Genomic DNA, 20,609 nt, shown 5'->3' with positions numbered 1-20,609 from the left:
TATATGCAATGCATGGTCTATCTGAACATGATTTCATTTCATAGTTATTGTGTTTAACATTATGTTGCCTGTTTTTGTGGAACTCTGGGGTAGGCCTGTTATTACATACTCGTCTAATCGCAATTATTTGAGATAATCGCAGTTATTTTAGATAATCGTAATTATTTTGTCATAATCGTTTCCATGTTCAAGAAATGTTCATACATAATATAGCAGACATGACGGATCTACAAGCTTACAACGCGTCACTTCGTAAGCTTGTAGATCAGCTATTTTAGCTATTTTTACCTTTTTTTTGTATGAAATTAATAAATGTCAGTAATTTCTTTGTTTATTTCAGTTGTTTGTCATATCTGCCCTGTGCACTTTTTTGATTACGAGGCAAACAGAAATGTATTTTTTATTCATACGTTCCAATGTTCAATGCCAAAAACACAATTAAATGTAGGCCTACACTATTTATTTTTTTAAAGAAAGCGGGCGCCCCTTAAATCTTTAATCGCAAAATTAGTGTGACAATTCATCGTCAACTTAAATTTGTAATTGTGACAGCCCTACTCGGCGGCATCTCCCTCAATGCGTTCCCAAGCTTTACTACCGTAGGCCTGAATTATTACTTAATTGCATATGATGATGTCGTGCGGAAATAAATGATCTGCTATTTTCGCTGTGCAACACTGGCGTACGGTGAAAGATAAAGTAAGGACGTGGACATTTTTTGTGTGTGCAAATTTCCGCCTATAAGGAAATGCTCAGAACAGGGACCGCATCCATCAATATCAACATAAAATTTGAAAAAACGGTTTGTTCCAGGTTGTCACAAGGTTGATTCATTTACTGGGACAGAAGATCCTCCAGCAGGTCAATGGCCCTCTGACAGGTACAGTGTGTGTGTGTGTGTGTGTGTGTGTGTGTGTGTGTGTGTGTGTGTGTGTGTGTGTGTGTGTATGCGCACGTGTGTCTGCTTACCAACAACAAGCTGGAGAATCTTGTGATTTTTAGAATTGCCCACACATGCCTAGGTTTCCTTCATTGTCAGGTATCACAGCCTACTGTCCAACAATCTACATGCGGCCAAATACATATCATTTTGGGGGTCCTTGACATGAAAAAGTTTGAGAACCACTGTTCTATGTCCTGTACTGCTCAGCTCGTAGCCTGGCCCTTCACACCCCAGGCAGCAAGTGGGATGCGGGGAACCAAGCCTCCAACCTGTCCACTGTGACAGTGCTGCCTGTATCTGAAGACGTGCACACACACACACACACACACACACACACACACACACACACACACACACACACACACACACACACACACATATAGATGCGGTTATTATTGTGATACTTGTATTTGATTCATTATTTGTCTCCTTGCCTGTCACTGGGGGTGGAGTTGCGGCATATATTCGGCCAGTGTCCTTGTGTTTACTGTTTGCCCTGGTGCTCCCTGCTCAGATTTAACTTCACTTTTACGATCCGTTTCAAGTTTGAAGAGGCTGATCTGGGACTATATATCCTCAGGCCATTCTCCTCCCAATTTAGAAAGGGGATTTAGTTTATCGTCGCTGTCGGGCAGAAACCAACAATCTCCATTTTTCTAATGTTTTTCCTTTTTTTAAAAAAATGTTTTTCCTACGTCTGTGTGTGGGTTTTACAAATATTGAGCGAATGAAAATTATTAAAAAGTGCTTTTGACTAAACCTAACTCCACTGGATCCTCAAATGTTGGTCAAATCACCTAATTCCAATTTTGGAGATAAACCTTTGGAAAAAAAACGTAAACGGTAAGAATGCCAGCACTAGATGTACCCTGTTTTAACTCATTGAGTGCCTGAATTGTTTCTGGCTAGTTCTGGCCAGTACGTTTTTTTTTTTTTTTTTTTAAGTAAAAAAAAAGTGCTTAGGAAGCGAGATACAGCCTTTTTCAGTTATAAGTTAAACAAGGCGTGGATGGAGCTGCAAATCTTCAGATAATGATATCTTGGGTTCTGTTTTTTTTTTACTATTTTTTTCAAAAACACGTGAAACACGTGATTGGCACGTTGCACCATAGCCGTAAAACACGTGAAACGCGTGAATGGCACTCAATGAGTTAATAAACCTCTGGCACAAAATGTGTACAAAAAATGTGTGGTCGTCGCCACCAAACATACTATATTTTAAAAAAAGTGTGTACGAACTCTTGTTTTATTTTTGTATTGTTTTATTGGATCTTGTTTAGTCGATACACTTATTTGTTTTAGCTCTTGCTCATTTGATTTTGCTATTTTGTCTCATCTGTTTAAGAAAGTAGGTAGCTGATATATTGCACTTTTACCTTAGCGCTAGGTATACTCTTGGTTGCTTGTTTTTGCAGGAAATGCACTTAAGACTTCTGGTGATTAGTAGTTTCGTTCCCTACCTATGTTGAATGCACTTATTGTAAACTATTGACTTGACACCTCATACACACACACACAGCGACGCATCCAACAGCGATTTGTTATTTTGTTACTGTAAAAAATGTTGCTGTTTCAGCATTCTGCACCCAATGTCAAGGTCACCGTTACTATAATTTGAGTCTGTTAATATTTTCTTATCATTGCTGTACCACCTTCATTTGCAGGTCTGATTTTTATTAAAACTGTAGGATTTCACTACTAAGGCGCCTTGAACAAGATGGTTTCAGCATTCTGAGGTCAAGGCCATTGTTTGAGTACTTTAGTTAGCAGGCATTTTGTGCAACTGTTTGGTTTACCTCCGTTTTCCCTACTTAATAAAAGACTGGAGCACAAATAGATCTCATGTAAATGTGGTCGCTTTTGTAACCAAAATGGCTTCTTTGGTCATGTACAGGTCCAACTCTTTTACTGACCAGTGATTCCATCAAACAACGTCTTGGTGTAGCTGCTCTTGACAGGTGTGTATGATGTGCATTGTAACTACTGTACAAAGCAGACATTCAATAGCGTGTAGGCGATTTAACATTCATTTGTCGTCAGCTTTGCCCCAAAAGTCAAACTTGAGTGATAGTGTTGGACCTCAAATAGCCTAAAATATGCCAGGTTAAAGTCTCATATTTTCTGCTGGCTGTGCTTCTGTCGATTTTATAATGGCTCTAGCTTCTCTTCATCTGTTTCTGTGTTTCACTCTGGCTTTCTCTCTCTTTATCTCTCCTTCATATCTCCATTGTTGTCCTTATCTTTCATCTATCCTGGTGTCTTTCTCTCAGAGTTTTCTACTTTGTCTCTCTTCATCAGTTTCTGTCTTTCACTCTCTCTGTCACTTTATCTCTCCGTCTTATCTCTGTCTGCTTCCTTATCTTTCTCTGTCAATTCTAGTCTCTCTCTCTCCCTTTTTTGTCTCTGTCTTTTTGTCTTTGTTTCTCAGCCACTCATCAAATTGAGTTCAAGTTTCGTTACTTGTATCACTACAAAACTGACCCAATGCTGCCAAGCTAAGTGCTACTCCCCTGTCCCCTGATCCTCAGTGTGCATGAGTACCGTCTGTCCAGCTGGCTTGGCCAACAGGAGGACATCCATCGTATTGTCCTCTACCAGACAGACTACACTTTGACCCCTTGGACCCAGCGTTGCATCCGCCAGGCAGACTGCATCATCATCGTGGGACTGGGGGAGCAGGACCCTGCAGTGGGGCAGGTGGGTGTGGAAATGTCATCTAAGATGTGGACCATTCTGCATAAGTGCAGGGTGACATTACACTCTCAATTATAGCCTGCAAACGTAATTGTTGTCTCCGCCAGCCAGGCCGAAGGCGTGGGCCAAGACTATGTTTTTGCCCCCGTCCGTCCGTCCGTCCGTCCGTCCGTCCGTCCGTCCGTCCGTCCGTCCATCCGTCCATCCGTGTACAGCCAATCCCGATCGGCGTGAAACTGCGCATGCACACTCCCTTTTCATATTCCATCCTGATTGGCCACTAAAGTTTGAGTGGCCTCAAACGCAGCGTCCGATTGCTGTGAAACTTTGCACGCACATTCCCACTAGGCCAAGGAAGAAATGCCACCCTAAATTGTTTGGCCTCATGGTGGTGCTATATCAGGCCGATTCACGTTTTGGCCTACAACTCTTGAACCGTAGGTCATACAATCAAAATGAATTCCGCAACTACCCAAATAGGCCACGCCCATTTCCACTTGACAATATTAACGTTTTCTTTGCAAAACAGTTTTTGCTAGTACTCTTGTCGATTTTGACCAAACCTCATCCAAATTGGTATGGCAGATTACGTTTTCTTCCATAGTGAGTTTTCTTCAAAACACACTTTTTGCTATTACTCCTACAGATTTTGTCCAAAACTCACACAAATCGGTACACATTATCTCTGGGGTAATGTGATCAAGATAGACAGTTTGAGTCGGATCCCATTCTAATTGGCTATGACTGCGTTGCAAAGTTTGAGGGCCCTGGGTAGTAGGGCTGGTAACTTTCCTCAGAAATGATATTTGAATATTGGTCTTAAAAATTGGCAGATATTCGAATATTATTATTATAATTTGTTTTTAATATATATATATATATTGTTTTTAATGCTTATTTGACAGGGACAATACAAAAAACAATGTATCAAGTGCTCGGATCCAATAAAACATATTTCGTCTGTTAAGGGGTCTATTACTACAGGGAACCGTGTCGCTATGCTACACACTAGCCTAACGCTACTGGAGACAGTATGACTGAGAGTAGGCTGAGCTCATCAGTAAGTCATAAAAATGCACCCAGTGTTTTACCCAGGCTTGTGAAGCACATACTGTATCTCCACTAGGAAGTGTAGCCAGTCTATGTCGTCAGTCATCTCTTTTTTTAGAATCATTGTTTGAAATCCCCTTGTCACTATATTTCATTGCTCATAGTTTTTCTTTTTATACAATGAATATACAGTATACTATGTGAAAACAACTTAATTGGTCTACTGGCAGCTTAGACGTCCAAGTAATTTGGCGCTGATCGGTCCAGCAGTTTGTGAGTGAGATTAGCCCCGGGAAAAAATCGATTGAGATTAGCCCCGGACATACAAAGAGACCTTTGCCTTCAGGCTTGGGATTTACAAATTTAGCCACGGACAGGGGTGAAGTGTGGCCAGTCTATGATGTCTGTTATCTAGGATTTATGACTTGGGCAAGGTTTCAGCCTGATCCAACCCCTTTTGACTTCCATTATGAAATTACAGGTAAATATTTAAAAAAAATATATATATATATATATATAATACAAAGAAACCTTCCTTGGCCTATGATTTGGTGCTGATCGGTCCAGCAGTTTGTGAAATTATCCATGGACAGACAAACCAGATGAACCCCGGACAGAACAGACAGACGAAGCAAAAATATAATCTCCCCCTTTGCCTTCGGCCTGGTAGAGATAAATATGAATCGGGTTTGATGTAATGCTGGCCATAGACTGTATGAGCTTGCTAGGCCAGTGCTTGCCCTTGAAATGCAACATGGAATTTTACGAACAAGGAGAGCTGCCAAAATAGGCAGACATGGAATGTTCTCTCTCTGTATGGGTTGTATTGTAACTGTTGTGTTCTATACTCTGACTATGATATAACATTGAACTGGCATGCAGTGTGAGTGTTTCTCTTTAAGGGCACACACTTTGCAAACCACAAGTTGGAATTGATTGGATATTTTTTAAAGATTCTTTATTTTATTCTCGATTTAAAGTCTACTAGCCTTAAGCCTTGTTCTAGTGAATACATGATCAGCCCTTTGAGTCTGATGTTTGTCTTCTGAAGCTTTTGTACAGCTGGTGCTTAAGGAGAATGTTTGCCTCTTACACAATTTCATAATATTGAACTCTTGTTTGTGATATTTTCTTTCCTGAGGCAGAGTAGACATCACATGAATTGTCACACAGACTATGAAGCTAACCACTGTGTCTGTTTTGAGCCACCTGCTCAGCTAGCTGGCCAGAGTTTGGCAGAGCCAGGTTAATGTGTTTGATCATGGTGTCCTTTAATCATACGTCTGCCTTTGGGGTTAACCAGCTTGCAGGAGAATTTCGGACTAGCCTTTTTCTTACCTTTTTTATGTGATATTATTATATCCTAGGAAGAGTGTTACAGTAGAAGAATTTCATAACTCCATCCCGAGTCCACTGCAGCTAAAAATCGAAATTGGAAGGATAAAGGAGAATAACATGGTTCACTTTCATCAGGACGCCAGGACAAAAAAGAAAAAATTGATCACTATTTTCCCAGTCACAGAATGAGTCATGGCTCTGTTGAATTTATCCTCCTTGCCACGTGCCTGGCCTAGCCCCTCACCTTGCCCAGACACTAAAACATTTAGTGCAGGGCCTATTGACTACAAGGAGAAGTGCGGTGGAGTGTGACCAGGTGGCAGGCCTGACCTTCCTCGTTGACTGCTGAGGTTTTATTGCGCGACTCATGAGAAACCTGTTAGCCATTGCTCTGACGAAAGCCCACGTCTACACCTAAAAGGAGAAACGGTTGCAGATATGGCCTGCACATGACTATTTTTGCTGAGTTTCATTAAGGCACTAGTGAAATCTTCCAGTCGGTGCCGAGATTCCCAAGTATTGAGTCTAACTGTCATTGTGGTTGTGTCAGCAATATTCTGCTGACAATGTGCAAGTTTAACTAATGACTACAGGTGTCGCAAAACCGACTGAAATGAGAATGGAATCGTGACCTTAAAGTCAAAGGTCAAATTCCAATCAAGAGCTTGACCGGCACTGCTGTTGGATGTAAAGAGTGCACACTTAAACTAGATGGCAGAGGGACACTTTACAATAACAGTTTGAGCTTCCTCACCTGCAAAAATACAGTGTTTGACAGTGTAAGACGTTTGAATCGAATCATGAACTTAAAAATGTATGTCGAGTTGGAGAGTTGTGACACCCATACTAATGACAACCATATCTAACCAGCAAATAAATATTACTTCCCCTTTTATTTGGGGTAACCATGGGCACAAACCAATAATACTATTATTATGATTAAAAATTGAGAAATTAAAGCCAGCAACCACTCTTGTAGTGAGTTGTATCGTCATGATCCCTGGGTGCTGTAGTACCCACTGCTCCTGTAGTTAGGATGGACGAATCTCAGGATGGGTAAATGAACAGGACACATTTCATGTACTGTATGTGCAAATATACAGTGACAAATACCCCCCAAACAACTAACGGGCGACTAAATAATAATTATTACGCCCACTTTTTTAGTCCATTAGCACCACCAACTGCACCAGCTCTGCTGCTGTGTGTCAAGCTTCCAAACCCAACAATTTCTCTGCCACTAAAAGCCATGTTACCGCCTTCAAAAAAGTAGCCTCACAGTTAAACGAACTCACAGTATTTTATACTACGTAGCATTACTAAGTTAAGTGGTTGGATTCTCACAAGGACCACCAAGAATATGCACCCACTTCTTATACTCTTGGACAGTATCCATTTTCTATGTAAAATTATGAGGCAGTGTATTTTATTTTGTTATAAAATAACTGTTGATTGACCTAACATTTTTATTTGACCTTCCTAAGCGAATGCGAGAGCTCACTCAGTTTTCAGCTGGCGTTTTATTCCTCCACATGAGCAAGTGGCAAAATTGTGTGCAATAGGAACAAAATGATATTGCTGCCACATACTGTATCGTTAGCCTGGTAGACCATCCCACAGTATTGTGGCTAGTTGTTTAGAAAAGTTCATAAAATGACTATAGTATGTCTACCTCATCACTAGCTGGAGCGCATGTTGGAGAGCAGTGCAGTGCGTGCCCAGAAGCAGCTGGTGTTGTTGCACAGGGAGGACGCCCCCCCACCAAAAGGAACTGTAGACTGGCTCAATATGCGCAGCTGGATCTCCCGACACCTGCACCTCTCTTGTCCCCGCAGGGTCTTTTCCAAGAGGAGTCTGCCAAAACTGGTACATTATATAGGGCATAGACACTCAGACACACACATACACACTTGAAGTAGGTCCTCATGGTTTGGACCTGAATTTGTACAAATTCATTGAAGTCTGATCTGAATGTAATTATTAGAGTATATATCATTTACTGTATTTTATACATATATGCTGTGCGTGTGTATATACTGTGTATATATTATATGGTATACACACACACACACACACACACACACACACACACGTGTATATAATATAATTACATTCCTATCAGAGACTTCAATCTTCTCCTTCTCTCTCCTCTTCCGTCTTCTTTCTCCTCTAGAGAGAGATGTACCAACGTGTATTCCTGAAGCCAGCCGACCGTCACTCAGACTTCTCCCGTCTGGCCAGGGTCCTCACCGGCAATGCTATTGCCCTCATCCTTGGAGGAGGAGGAGCGAGGTAACACCCTATGTAGGCCTGTCACAATTATTACATAATCACCCAATCACAATTATTTGAGACAATCACAATTATTTTGCATAATCAGCATAATTGTTTCCATATTGAAAAATGTTCATGTATTTTCAATGTATGAACATTGGAAATGAAAAAGAAAAAAGCAGTGGAAATAGCAGATCTACAAGCTCAGAACGTGTCACAACGTGTCGCATCATGACGCAATATACATGAGCTCCCCCACTTCTAAAAGTAGCAGTACACCACTGCTAGAAATTGAAAGAAAAATGTATCCTAAATTTTACTTGAGTGCAATCGTCTTGTCACTGCTTCCTTGCTTTTTTGCAATCATGTACAGTCAGTTCCCATAAACAGGAATTTATTATATTCACCAACTTGATGGCTGTTTCCACTCTTTTTTTTTTTAACTCTAAATTTTTATCCCGCGATTTTTGTAACCCATTTTTTTCACCCTGTGCCAATTTCCTAAGTGATCCTGGGCGCTACACCAGCCCTACACCAGTATTACACCAGTCACCCCACAGTAGGGAGGCCAGGGCCGAGCTCATGCTTCCTTCAGGCATGAGAGCCAACTGACCTTCTTGTCACCTGACAGGGGGGAGTTTCCCTGGTTGGACGTAGCGCGTGGAAGGAACACGTTATTCCAACCAGTTCCCTTCCCCTCCATCAGGCGCCCCGGCTGTCATGGGGGAGGCGGTATAGTGACCAGGATTACTACATGTTTTTGTGAGGGTATTAACTACCCTAGGAGACACGGGGAGAACATGCAAACTCCACACAGAGTAGGCCCTTTCGCCAACCCCACCTAGGGTATAGGCGCTGATGACGCGGAGGAGAAGACACGCCCCCAGCGCCCACAGCGTCCCCGGCGGGAATCGAACCCAGGACCTTCTAGCTGTGAGGCGACAGCGCTACCGACTGCGCCACCGTGCCTCTCGCTGTTTCCACTCTTAAACGAATGTATAACTCCTACCCATACTGTATTTCATTTTCAAAGAGAGATGTACATCAGCATCAGCTTGGACTTCTATCTCACACATTCCCCCATACTACTGGGGATAGATTGTTCACATACACTTTGACTACATTTATACTTGCTACACCTGTAGCTCATACACCATGCAAATCCTGGGGGATTGAAGTTGCAGAGGGCCAAGCAAGACCCTAAATTCTCCTTTGGTTTTTGGTACCCTGTACAGTTCATTGCTACCTGTTTACGCCCTCTTATGTGTTATTATTTCTGCTTTTTATTCTTGAAGCTTAGATGTATCTTTCTACCCCAGACTGTATCTGTCCTGTATTTTCATACTCGGGTGCTGCTAAGACAACTGAATTTATGTTCTTTCTTAAATCAGAATCGGTGAGACGCAAGTTAATTAAAAGCAATAACGGATTAAAATCAATTGCCCTAAAGCAGTGGTTCTCAAAAGTCTAAATGGAGCGAGAGAGAGAGAAAGAAAGATGAGAGTGAGATTGTTATTATGTTACAGATTTTGAGACTTAAGTATTAACTCTTTAACACATTGACTTCCAGATTTAAAACATCGTTTTGCGTCCCCTTGCCAGCAAAACGAGCAATTTTACTGTACCTTTAAAAATTCATGGAATATTCTCTGTGACCGCCGTCTCTGTGGAGATTGGCTCATTACACGCATGGGGCTGTCGTAGTATAGGAAAAAATATATTTTCCGCTCGTCGTGGGGCACGGTGGCGCAGTCGCCTCACAGCTAGAAGGTCCTGGGTTCGATTCCGGCAGGGGACGCTGTGGGCGCTGGGGGCATGTCCTCTCTTCCGCGTCATCAGTGCCCATACCCTAGGTGGGGTTGGCGAAAGGGCCTTTCTGTGTGGAGTTTGCATGTTCTCCCCATGTCTCCTAGGGTAGGTACCCTCACAAAAACATGCAGTAATCCTGGTCACAATACTGCCTCCCCCTGGCCAGCCGGGGCGCCTGATGGAGGGGAAAGGAACTGGTTGGAATTAACGTGTTCCTTCCACGCGCTACGTCCTACCGGGGAAACTCTCCCCTGTCAGTTGACAAGAAGGTCAGTTGGCTCTCATGCATTGAAGGAGGCATGAGCTTGGCCCTGGCCTCCCTAGGTTGGCAGAGGGAGTGGGTGCCCAGGATTACATAGACAATTGGCACTGGGCGTAAAAAATGGGGTTACAAAATCGTGGGATAAAAAATATTTAAAAAAATATAATCCGCGTTGTAATCCATGGCAGAGCTGCGGCCATTTCAATTAAGCTTGTTTTTGCCATAAAGCAAGAGGAACGGAGATAAAGCGATTTTCCCTCAAGAAGTACCGTAAACGTTTTTAATGACCTCAATTCCGAGTCTGACGTCATCAGGCAGCCGTGATATTCCATTCCATAGTTGTGGGCAATTGAATTTGTACTCGTCAGTGGCAGTCAATGAGCTTTGACAACAACTGAGTGGGATATACAATTTTAGCATTTGGAAAAACATCCTTTATGTCGCTCGGTGAAGGAAATACTTCTGTACCAGAGCTTCTGTGACTGCGGTCTTTGTGTCTGCATTTTGTTAACTAAATGCGAATCTACTGACGACTGCAGTCAAACGCTGATTCTGTTTAACATGTCACCTCTGGCGGGTTACTGTGTAGAGATCTCTGTGTAAAAGTGGTTCAGGTCTCATTAATGAGCTTGAACTGTATCCAAAATAAATGAGGAGGAAAGAGTCATTTATTTTAAATCGTCCAAACAGTGTGTTGTGAGGTTTCCTTTCCTACCAGTTCTGAATTATTCATTTGTTTCACCTCTTCTCCTTTTGTTTCACCTCTTCTCCTTTTGTCTGTCTTCTCTCTGTTTTGTATTCAAGGTGCGTCAAGGTTGGTTGATTGTTTTTTTTTAGTGGCTTGTCTCATTTCTTTCATGCAATTACAATTGTGTTTACTTTTTTTTCTCTTTCATGCAAGAGGCAAAGAGTAGATAAATGACATCTAAAGCAATAGCAGCAATAGATGGAAATGGAGGAATCTGAAAGTGGTGCAATACAAATCTCCTTTCTTTTTAATACAATGAATTAAAAATTATAATGAAAGCACACAAGTCGAGTGTGTCGCACCCTCAGTTTTATAATTCGACTTCTGACATTTGCATCGGGATGTACTCCAATTCCACGCTACAGGAATTTCCCAATCACTAATGTCAGATGGCTCCCTAACGATTTTGCAAATTACAAACAGGCATCCGCTGTCATGATGATGAATATCAGGTCGTTGTCACAATTCACATTCCTCTGACCTTAACCCATTAAGACTTTTGGCCGATTCTACAAATTCTACGATTCTGCGTATGCCGCTATATATCAGTGGTGCTCAAACCTTTTCATGTCAAGGACCCCCAAAATTATATTTGCCTGCGGACCCCCATCTCAAAATATTTTGTTCCAGAGACCCCCAGAAGCAAGGATTTGAGTTAAAACATTTTCGCTTTAAAAAATATTATATTCAAAGATTTGCACAAAACGTCACGATTTTACAGATCTGCAAGCGCTATGAGCTTATATATCTGCTATTTTTGAATAGCCAAAGTATAAGCTAATGCTTTTTAGCTCAAATAAAAAAGGACACCGATGCTTTCCCCGCCTTAATGGGTTAATGATCCTGCTACTGCCTGAGTATGGCTGTGTCTGGTTGTGACGGTCTGTGCATGATGTGTGCCGACTGCAAAATAGTCGGCACTAAAACAGTTCCTTTTTCTGTGCATGTCGTTCTCCCACTGTCTCCGTTCACTCTCCCCCTTCCCCAGGGGCTGTTCTCAGGTGGGCGTACTGCGTGCACTCTGTGAAGCGGGCATCCCTGTCGACCTCATCGGCGGCACTTCCATCGGCTCCCTGATGGGGGCACTATACGCCGAGGACCGGAATCACAGTCGCATGAGGATGAGGGCCAGAGAGTGGGCCATGGTGAGATCCCATGCATCATCCAGTAGTTAGCTGTACCGTCACCATGTATCTCATTGCACATGATCGTTACCCAATGGCAGTGGTGTACTTACTTAAGTACTGTACTTAAGTACAATTTTGAGGTATTTTTTTTATCCTTAGTGGAGTATTTCCAATGTTCAATACTTTTACTTCTACCCCACTACATCTCTGAGGAAATTATTGTACTTTTACTCCACTACAATTATTTGAAAATGTACTTTGTAGATTTAGATTTTTATTACTAAACATCTACAAGCTCACGTGTTGTGGCGCGTTAGGAGCTTATTTTCAGCTTATTTTCAAACAATTTTTATACATTTTTGAAAACTTGAAATGGGACATTCTGCATAATGAGTACTTTTACTTTTGGAGGAAAAACTCCCCCTTATTTATACAAGCTGAACTTGTAGATCTGCTAAGCGTAACAGGTGTGCACGTAAGTGTAAGTCACATTTTTCTGGTGTTACTGACCTTACTGTGAACTAATTTTGCTGTAGGAGATGACATCGGTGTTTAAGAAGGTTCTAGACTTGACCTACCCAGTCACCTCCATGTTCTCCGGCGCTGCCTTCAACTCCAGCATCAGCAATGTCTTCAAGAACAAACAGATAGAGGTGGGCAAGAGTGAGATACGGCTGCGACTAAACAATTAACAGAATAATCAAACGAATACTAGGACATAAAATTAAGTTAAAATAAGTTATATTATTTGAATCTAAACTGACTTTTAGAAAATTGTCCTGCAGTCAAAAACATAACTTTAAATTTTATAATGGAACAATAGAAAACGATTCACATTTTAGTAGGTTGGCAGGTTAGTGTTCAAAATGCCTGCATCACATTTGTCTAGTTAAATATATTTACACATGGAAGCTATCCAGTAAAGTAACTGTCTTCTACTTTTGGCAAGAGTCATTCAAGTGTCTTGCTTAAAATCACCTCGAACAGAAGAAAGCATTACTCATTCCCTCGTTCCTTTTCCCTGCCTGACCTTTTTAAGATGGTTAAGATATTCATGCTACTCCACAAGCCTAGCTCTCTTAACATTTAGGCTGCCATCATCTCAGTGTTGGCATATGACTTTGTAAATCTCTCTGTTCAGCAGAAGTAAGGAAATTAGTTATATTGTTGTAACTTGTTTTGCATGCAGGACCTCTGGATCCCGTATTTCAACATCACCACTGACATCACTGCATCTGCCATGAGAGTACACACAGATGGTAGGTACAAGCATTGGTGTAAAGTAACTTAAGTACTAGGGGTGGGACGATATGGGTACCTCACGATACGATATGTATCACGATATTAGGCCCACGATAACAATATATATCACGATATCTGAAAATGCCGATATATTGCGATATCACGATATATTGCATGAAATTTCACCAACGATATATCACGATATCTGAAAATATCGATATATTGCGATATCACGATATATTGCATGAAAATTCACCAACGATATATCACGATAGTCCTTGTATTCAATTCATAAACACATAAAATAGCACCAAACAGTTCAAAATCATCATTACACAAATACAGAGTAGGAAAAACAACGTATCACAAACTTTAAAAAAATGTTTTTAAAGTTTTTTTTTTAAATATCGATATTTTTCGGGAGGATATCGATTATTTATCGCGGGAGAAAGTATCGCGATATATCGATATATCGATATATCGTCCCACCCCTATTAAGTACATTTACTCACCTAAGTACAATTTTGAGGTATTTTTTACTTTACTGGAGTATTTCCAATTTTCAGTACTTCTACAACTCCACTACATCTCAGAGGCAAATATTATACTTTTACTCCACTACTATTATTTGAAAACGTTAGTTACTAGTTACTTTGTAGATTTTGATTATCATTACAAAACATATCCACTTCAGCCCTATATACATTTCGTCCATTTGAAAATAGCCGATCTACAAGCTCACAATGCGTCACGAGGCGAAGCATTGTGAGCGTGTAGATCTGCTATTTTCAAAAGATTTTTATACATTTGAAAACTTGTGAAATGGGACATTCTGCATAATGAGTACTTTCTACTTTTGATACTTAAAGTACATTTTGATGCCAATCTGAAGTATTTTTTCTATTCCAGACTTTAACAATATTTCTATATTGCAGTATTGATACTTTTACTTAAGTAAAACATTTTAGTACTTTTTCCACCAGTGGGTACAAAAATGTTTTTATCGTTGTTAATCATCTCCATTAGCCTCAAGAACAATGATTCTCAACCTTTTCCAATTACCACACACACCCGCAATGCAGCTTAACAATTTCATGTCCTTTGGTGCGCGTCCGCTGCAGTTCCGGGGCCGTGCACCCTGGTTGAAGAACTGCTCTAGACTACTTCTACTATGCCTCCTCGTATGATATGATAACGCATGTCGTTTTCATTTAAATTTTTCCTGTTGTTTTCATTTCCTCGTACACATTTCCTGTTTTTCAATTCAACATTTTTTTCTGTAACCATTTGTAGACTTTAGCAGTAAAAGCACCTTGATTTTGAACAGAACTAAATATATTGTATATATTGTCTCTGTTGGATGGAAACCTCATTATGTCATTATCAAAAATAGCAAAAGTAGCAGATATACAAGCTCAAAACATGTCGCTTTGCGCCACGTTTCGAGCGTGTGGATCTGCTACTTTTGTGTGACCCTGTAGTATGATCATGTAGGGTGTTAATTTACGAAAAAACACAAAGTTAGAATATGGAGATAAGAGGTTTCTGCTCAACAGCAACGATATTTTCTGTGTATTACGTGTGACTCAATTACATACATAAATACAGTACACACCACCAGGAGGGCACAAAAATGCCTCTTTCTCCTCTGAAGTTCAGAATAGGGCCCAAAGTCCTGTGGCACTGCTACAGAAGCACCACTGAGAGCATCCTGACTGGTTGCATCGCTGCATTGTCTTTTAGGAACTTTCACTTTCCTTAATCGCAAAGCTTTGCACCAGTGTGGTGCGTACAGCCCAGCACATCAGTGGATGTGAGCTTCCCTCCATCCAGGACATAATACGATAGATGTTGTGTAAGGAAAGTCCACAGGCTTAACATTGACCCTAGCCACCCCAACCACGGCCTGCTTCAGGTGCTGCCACATGGCAAGTGGCTTCGGCTTATGAACAAACAAATAGACCCCCTACTGCTATTCTTCTTTATTAATTCTGTATGTTGTTTTACTATTGCTGCTACAGGGCACAGGGCACATTGACTGCCAGAGTTTATTCATAATGTACTCACCCCTGTGCCAGCAATTTGCGTGTTTTTTATTTTTTTTGTTTTGTAATTTTTCATTCAAATACATTCTCTGATTGTGTTGTCAAGCACCTACGATTGTTCCACCAGTAGAGAGCAGCACATCCAAACATTGATCACCTCGCTCACCCCCTCCCAAACAGGCCCACGTCATATCCGGTCATTCAAAGGATGTGACGTTTTCGACAATCCCTGTCCCGCTGATCGGCCTGAAAACGATGTGATACACTACGACGATGACTGTTAGTCACCCGGACCAAAGAAAATAGAAGTTGAGCTGTCCGTTTGTCTTTTATACCGTGTGAAAAAACGTGTTTTTCCTTATTCTGGCCGAAAATCACCGGAGAAAAACAACGTGACCCGGAAATGAATTTTTTTTTTTACATCCGGCTCCGGGTGAGTGTGACGTAAGTGGAAAACGAAAGTGTTGATGAGAAATAAACACAGCCGTGCGATCACAGATTAAACAATGAAAATTCAAAAGAACGCATCAATGCGATCCTGGCACTCAAGCGATGGATTTGAAAGAACGCATCGATGCGATCTTGGCACTGTATGTGTTAAGAAACCCCAACTGAAGAATTGTACTCTTATGTACCAGTACACAAGATGTGAAAATAGAAATGATTGATTCTTCTCTTTCAATTCCAAAGTACTTTGTGGATGTGAAAGGTGAATGTTTCTGTCACAGGTTCTCTGTGGAGGTATGTGCGTGCCAGCATGTCTCTGTCTGGGTATCTTCCTCCGCTCTGTGACCCTAAAGATGGACACCTGCTGATGGATGGAGGCTACATCAACAACTTGCCAGGTTTCTTATTATTAGTTTTATTGCAATGGTCATCTGCTACTTCGTCTGCATTTTCCATGGATTTTGTTGCTGTTATTTGATCATTTGTTGATTCTAGTTTAAGTTGACCATAAATGTCCTAACTGTGTACAGAGTGTAAAATTAACATCAGCCAAGAAGACAAATCATGGGGATCAAGGTGTGTTCAAAGTTGCCAGCTGTTAAATGAAAGACAGTGTATGTCTACTGTATAATATCATATCCGGTTATAGTGATGTGAAATGTGCTATGCTTTGATTAAGTACTGATTTTGATTTGCGTAAGGGGTGTCTGCATTAAAGCAGAAAATATTTGACCTTGTGTTCCTTACATTTGACTTAAGTTCTTTACTTTTTACTTTCAATTAACCTTGTTAAATGAGTTTGATTGGACATTAATAGTAATGTTAAATTCCTAGACCACTGACATTACAAACAACTAACTAATAGTAATTAAATGGGAAAGGTTATACCACAGAGGGACAAAACAAATACAGTGAACAACATTTGCAAATTATGTTTTATTAGAGCTTTGCAACTCTACACGGCCCTCACATCTAGAGTTTGGTCCGCTATTCAGCCCTCTCCACAGTTACACACCTACGTCGCACCACCAATCCCGCTGATGTCATAGTGGCGAGGGTTTGTCAGAGTCCCCGTTGTACCCGTCTTCGTCTGTGTCCCTTTTGTACCCATATATGGAGATCTCTGTATCTGTCTGTCTACCTGTGTCCCTTTTCATGCCCATATACACTGATGTCATATAGTATATGCTTTGTTTACGGTTTTGCCAGCCAGGAGTCGAACTGTGGACACACTAAAGAAGGCATTTTGCGTCACTGTGGTATGCACCCTTACCAATCGGGTCGACAATTTGACACACTGTTTAACATTTAACAGTAAATGATACAGTACATGAATAGATGGGACTTTATTGATAGACCTTTTATTGATCCTGAGGGGAAGGACTGCAGTAGGCATGAAACAATTGTTTTCAGATATAAATATAGGGATAAGAATAAATAGACATGCATATAGGCATAAGTATCATGTACAATCTATCACCAGTAGTATGGGCATATGATATGTGCAGAAGATCAAGAGTCGATATGATGTGAGGCTACAGTATGCGTACAGCAAGCTACACAGTAAGAATACAGATACATGCGCTGTGGCTCAATATGTACAGTGGTACATTGAATAAGACTCAGACAAACAAAATAATGCTAGTTTTTGTTAAAGATATTATCATAAAGTGCAATTAGAGGGTGGATTTAGGGGATATGGCAGAGGGTGATTGGTGATTTCTCAGGTTGTGATGGTAGATGGGGAGAGACTCTGCTGCTGTAGGTGGGTAGATCATTGTCGGGAGGTATGTGGGCTCCGGGGGCAGCTCCCTTTGTATTCTTGTGTGCCAAATTCCCTGAAGAGGAAGGGTTTGGTTTGGTTGTCTAGCAGGCAGCACATAAGAGTCTTTTCCTGCAGCCTTGGCAGACAGTGGTGTTGTCACTTGTCATGGAGAGGTCTTTCAAAGAGGCTGAACTCATTCTTGTCACGGTAATGCTGGGTGTCATCTGAATGGCAGTTGCAGGAAAAAGGTTTTGGGATGTGATGACAGCCAATTGGTCGTAAAATAGGTGAGCATGGCTGAAGTTCTATGATACAGGCTTTGATGTGCTTACTGTGTGGGCAACCATAGCCTTCTTTTTCTAAGGCACAGCTACAATTGCTGTGGGTTAATGGTAATTCTCAGCACCGCAGGTGTAGTTCTGATTGCACTTTCTTGGTTGTGTAGTGGATTATTGGATGTTCCAGCATTAAACGTCATTATCACATTTCCACATATATTAACGCATTCTCTGCCAGGTATTAATTCATCCACCACTGCCAGTGGTTTTTACCTTATTTTGACGATCCACGGAGAGCCACGGAAGCCACGATGTGGACACGGATGTAAGCAAAAGCAGTCTGGGGGAGGGGGAGGGTCTCGTCTATCCACTGGAACAAAAACATTTTACCACGATAGTCCGTTCTGTTGTTGTCGGCAGTGAATATGGTTGAATATGAAACTAGAAAAAGTGCTCCTCGGCGCACAGGTCTCTGCCAGGTGAGGTAGGTTATTGTGGCCTCCTGGTGGCGGTATAATAGGCCAATGTGAAAAGGGCGCCATTTCTTCTTAGGCCTTTCACGACAATCGGACGCTGCATTCATGATTTGAGGCATTTTGTTCCAAAATTTTGTTTCGCTAAATTAGACCTGCTGGTGGCGCTATAACAGGCCAATGTGAAAAGGGTGGCATTTCTTCCTCGGCCTAGTGGGAATGTGCGAAAAAATTGGCGGCAGAGGTTCTGCTCTGGCATCCAGGAAGTGTGTGTGCACAGTTTCGCTAGCCAACGATGCCGGAGATTAGCTGCTCACGGACGGGCACACACACACACACACACGAACGGATGGACGGACGGGGTGCAAAACATACTCTCTCGCCATGCCTTTCGGCCTGGCGGAGACAATGGCGTAGATCTACGTCAATGGCAGGGAATGTGTTAATACAATGAGAAGGTGTACAAAAGAGCAGCTGGGTAATAAAGATATGAAAGATTCGATAAGAATGTTTCATTTTGAAAAAGTAAATTGGCTGTACTGTTAGAAAAAGAGGATTTTAAGTCCGACACTTCGTGATTACATTTGTCACCAAAACATAATTCCCAACATCATGCCTGCTTATTTTATTTTCCTTAAATGCTTATTTTATTCAATAATTTTTGCCATCGTTACGGTTGAATGTTTAAAAGTATGTAAAATTGCAACTGATGTTTATATTGACTGCAGCAGTATACTGTATGTCTATGAGCATGGCGTTCATGACATTACTGCAGTTTGAGGCTTTGTGCTGACTCAAAGTTCAAAGATAACCGTTTACCTACACTCCTACAGTACAGTCCACCAGGGCTTTGAAGCCTTGTCACTCACTATCCCCTTAGTCTCTTGATCCCTCTTGTCATGCATAAGAAACTAGTGGAGAGATACAAAATTTTATTATGTAGATCTCGGGATCCACATACAGTAGCAACATTGTGGCTCCAATGTGGATCTCAGACTTCATGTAGCCAATCTGTGACCTCAGTCATCTATGAAATATAACTCCAAATCAGTGCAAGGTTCTAGCCTGATCCGTTCAATATTTCAAAAAAGTATAAAACAGTACTAATACATTGGTCAGCTAGATTAGCTTTGGACACACACACACACACACACACACACACACACACACACACACACACACACACACACACACACACACACCCCCACCCTGACCGTCTTTTAGATTGCTAGCCTCAAAAATAAATTAATAAAAGTTGCTCAATCCTCATATTTTGCTTCCAGCTGATGTGGCGCGCTCCATGGGAGCGAAGGTGGTGATCGCTATTGATGTGGGCAGCCAGGATGAAACCAACCTGACCAATTATGGTGACTCACTCTCGGGATGGTGGCTGCTATGGAAACGACTCAACCCCCTGGCTGAGAAAGTAAAGGTAAAGAGTGGGATTTGTGAAAATATTATTGCATGAATATTGGTGGAATATGGTGTGCGTATATCATACATGCTTTGACTGTGTATATATATATATGCTTTGTTAGATCTTTGGCTTAGCTATAATGTACAGTATATGGGTGAGGAAAAATTATAATGGGAGAAATTCTCTTTTTGGCTTCTCGCTCCCCATCCCCTATACCATCCTTAGCTAATGTGACGCTAAACTGATTGATGATAGCTAATGCATTATCCTATGCTAATTAGAAGATAATATTAAGCAACCAACATCTGATCAGATGTCCCAAGGGCTTTAGGTTGTCTCCTAGTAACATGATAATGTTTGGATGAAATGGTCTAAATAGCTATTAGCTGAGATCTATTTCAATGGTGGTTTGGTCTGTGTGTCTAGGTGCTGAACATGGCAGAGATACAGACACGGCTGGCCTATGTGTGCTGTGTCAGGCAATTGGAGTCTGTAAAGAACAGCGACTACTGCGAATACATCAGACCTCCCATCGACAGATACCGTACCCTGGAGTTCGGCAAGTTCGATGAGATCGCTGTAAGTCACACACAATGGCTGCCTGGTGGATGGGGTCTTATCACGTTTTTTACAATTTAATTATAGTGGCAAATCATAATAAGTTGTCTCAAGACACACTACATACTGTAGAGCAGAA

The 20,609-nt window shown here is 41.3% G+C and overlaps 1 protein-coding gene across 4 annotated transcripts in view; it reads left to right on the top strand.

Annotated features, from left to right (window-relative positions):
* The window catches only part of LOC308078757 (patatin-like phospholipase domain-containing protein 7), a 51,003-nt gene that overhangs the window by 18,612 nt on the left and 11,782 nt on the right, over positions 1–20,609 (top strand). For all 4 annotated transcript variants that reach the window (XM_080420094.1, XM_080420095.1, XM_080420097.1 and 1 more), the window contains 11 exons: positions 814–880; positions 2,838–2,901; positions 3,472–3,640; positions 7,709–7,891; positions 8,199–8,317; positions 12,107–12,263; positions 12,782–12,898; positions 13,435–13,504; positions 16,261–16,377; positions 19,779–19,927; positions 20,339–20,491. In XM_080420094.1, coding sequence (XP_080276220.1) covers positions 814–880; positions 2,838–2,901; positions 3,472–3,640; positions 7,709–7,891; positions 8,199–8,317; positions 12,107–12,263; positions 12,782–12,898; positions 13,435–13,504; positions 16,261–16,377; positions 19,779–19,927; positions 20,339–20,491 — 1,365 coding nt within the window. The remainder of the gene's footprint in view (positions 1–813; positions 881–2,837; positions 2,902–3,471; positions 3,641–7,708; positions 7,892–8,198; positions 8,318–12,106; positions 12,264–12,781; positions 12,899–13,434; positions 13,505–16,260; positions 16,378–19,778; positions 19,928–20,338; positions 20,492–20,609) is intronic.

This window comes from Gymnoscopelus braueri (assembly GCF_963280865.1).
Source record: "Gymnoscopelus braueri genome assembly, chromosome: 22".
In the NCBI taxonomy this organism is placed as follows: Eukaryota; Metazoa; Chordata; class Actinopteri; order Myctophiformes; family Myctophidae; genus Gymnoscopelus; species Gymnoscopelus braueri.
The sequence above is the reverse complement of the archived record's forward strand: the minus strand, read 5'-3'. Positions and strand labels throughout refer to the sequence as shown.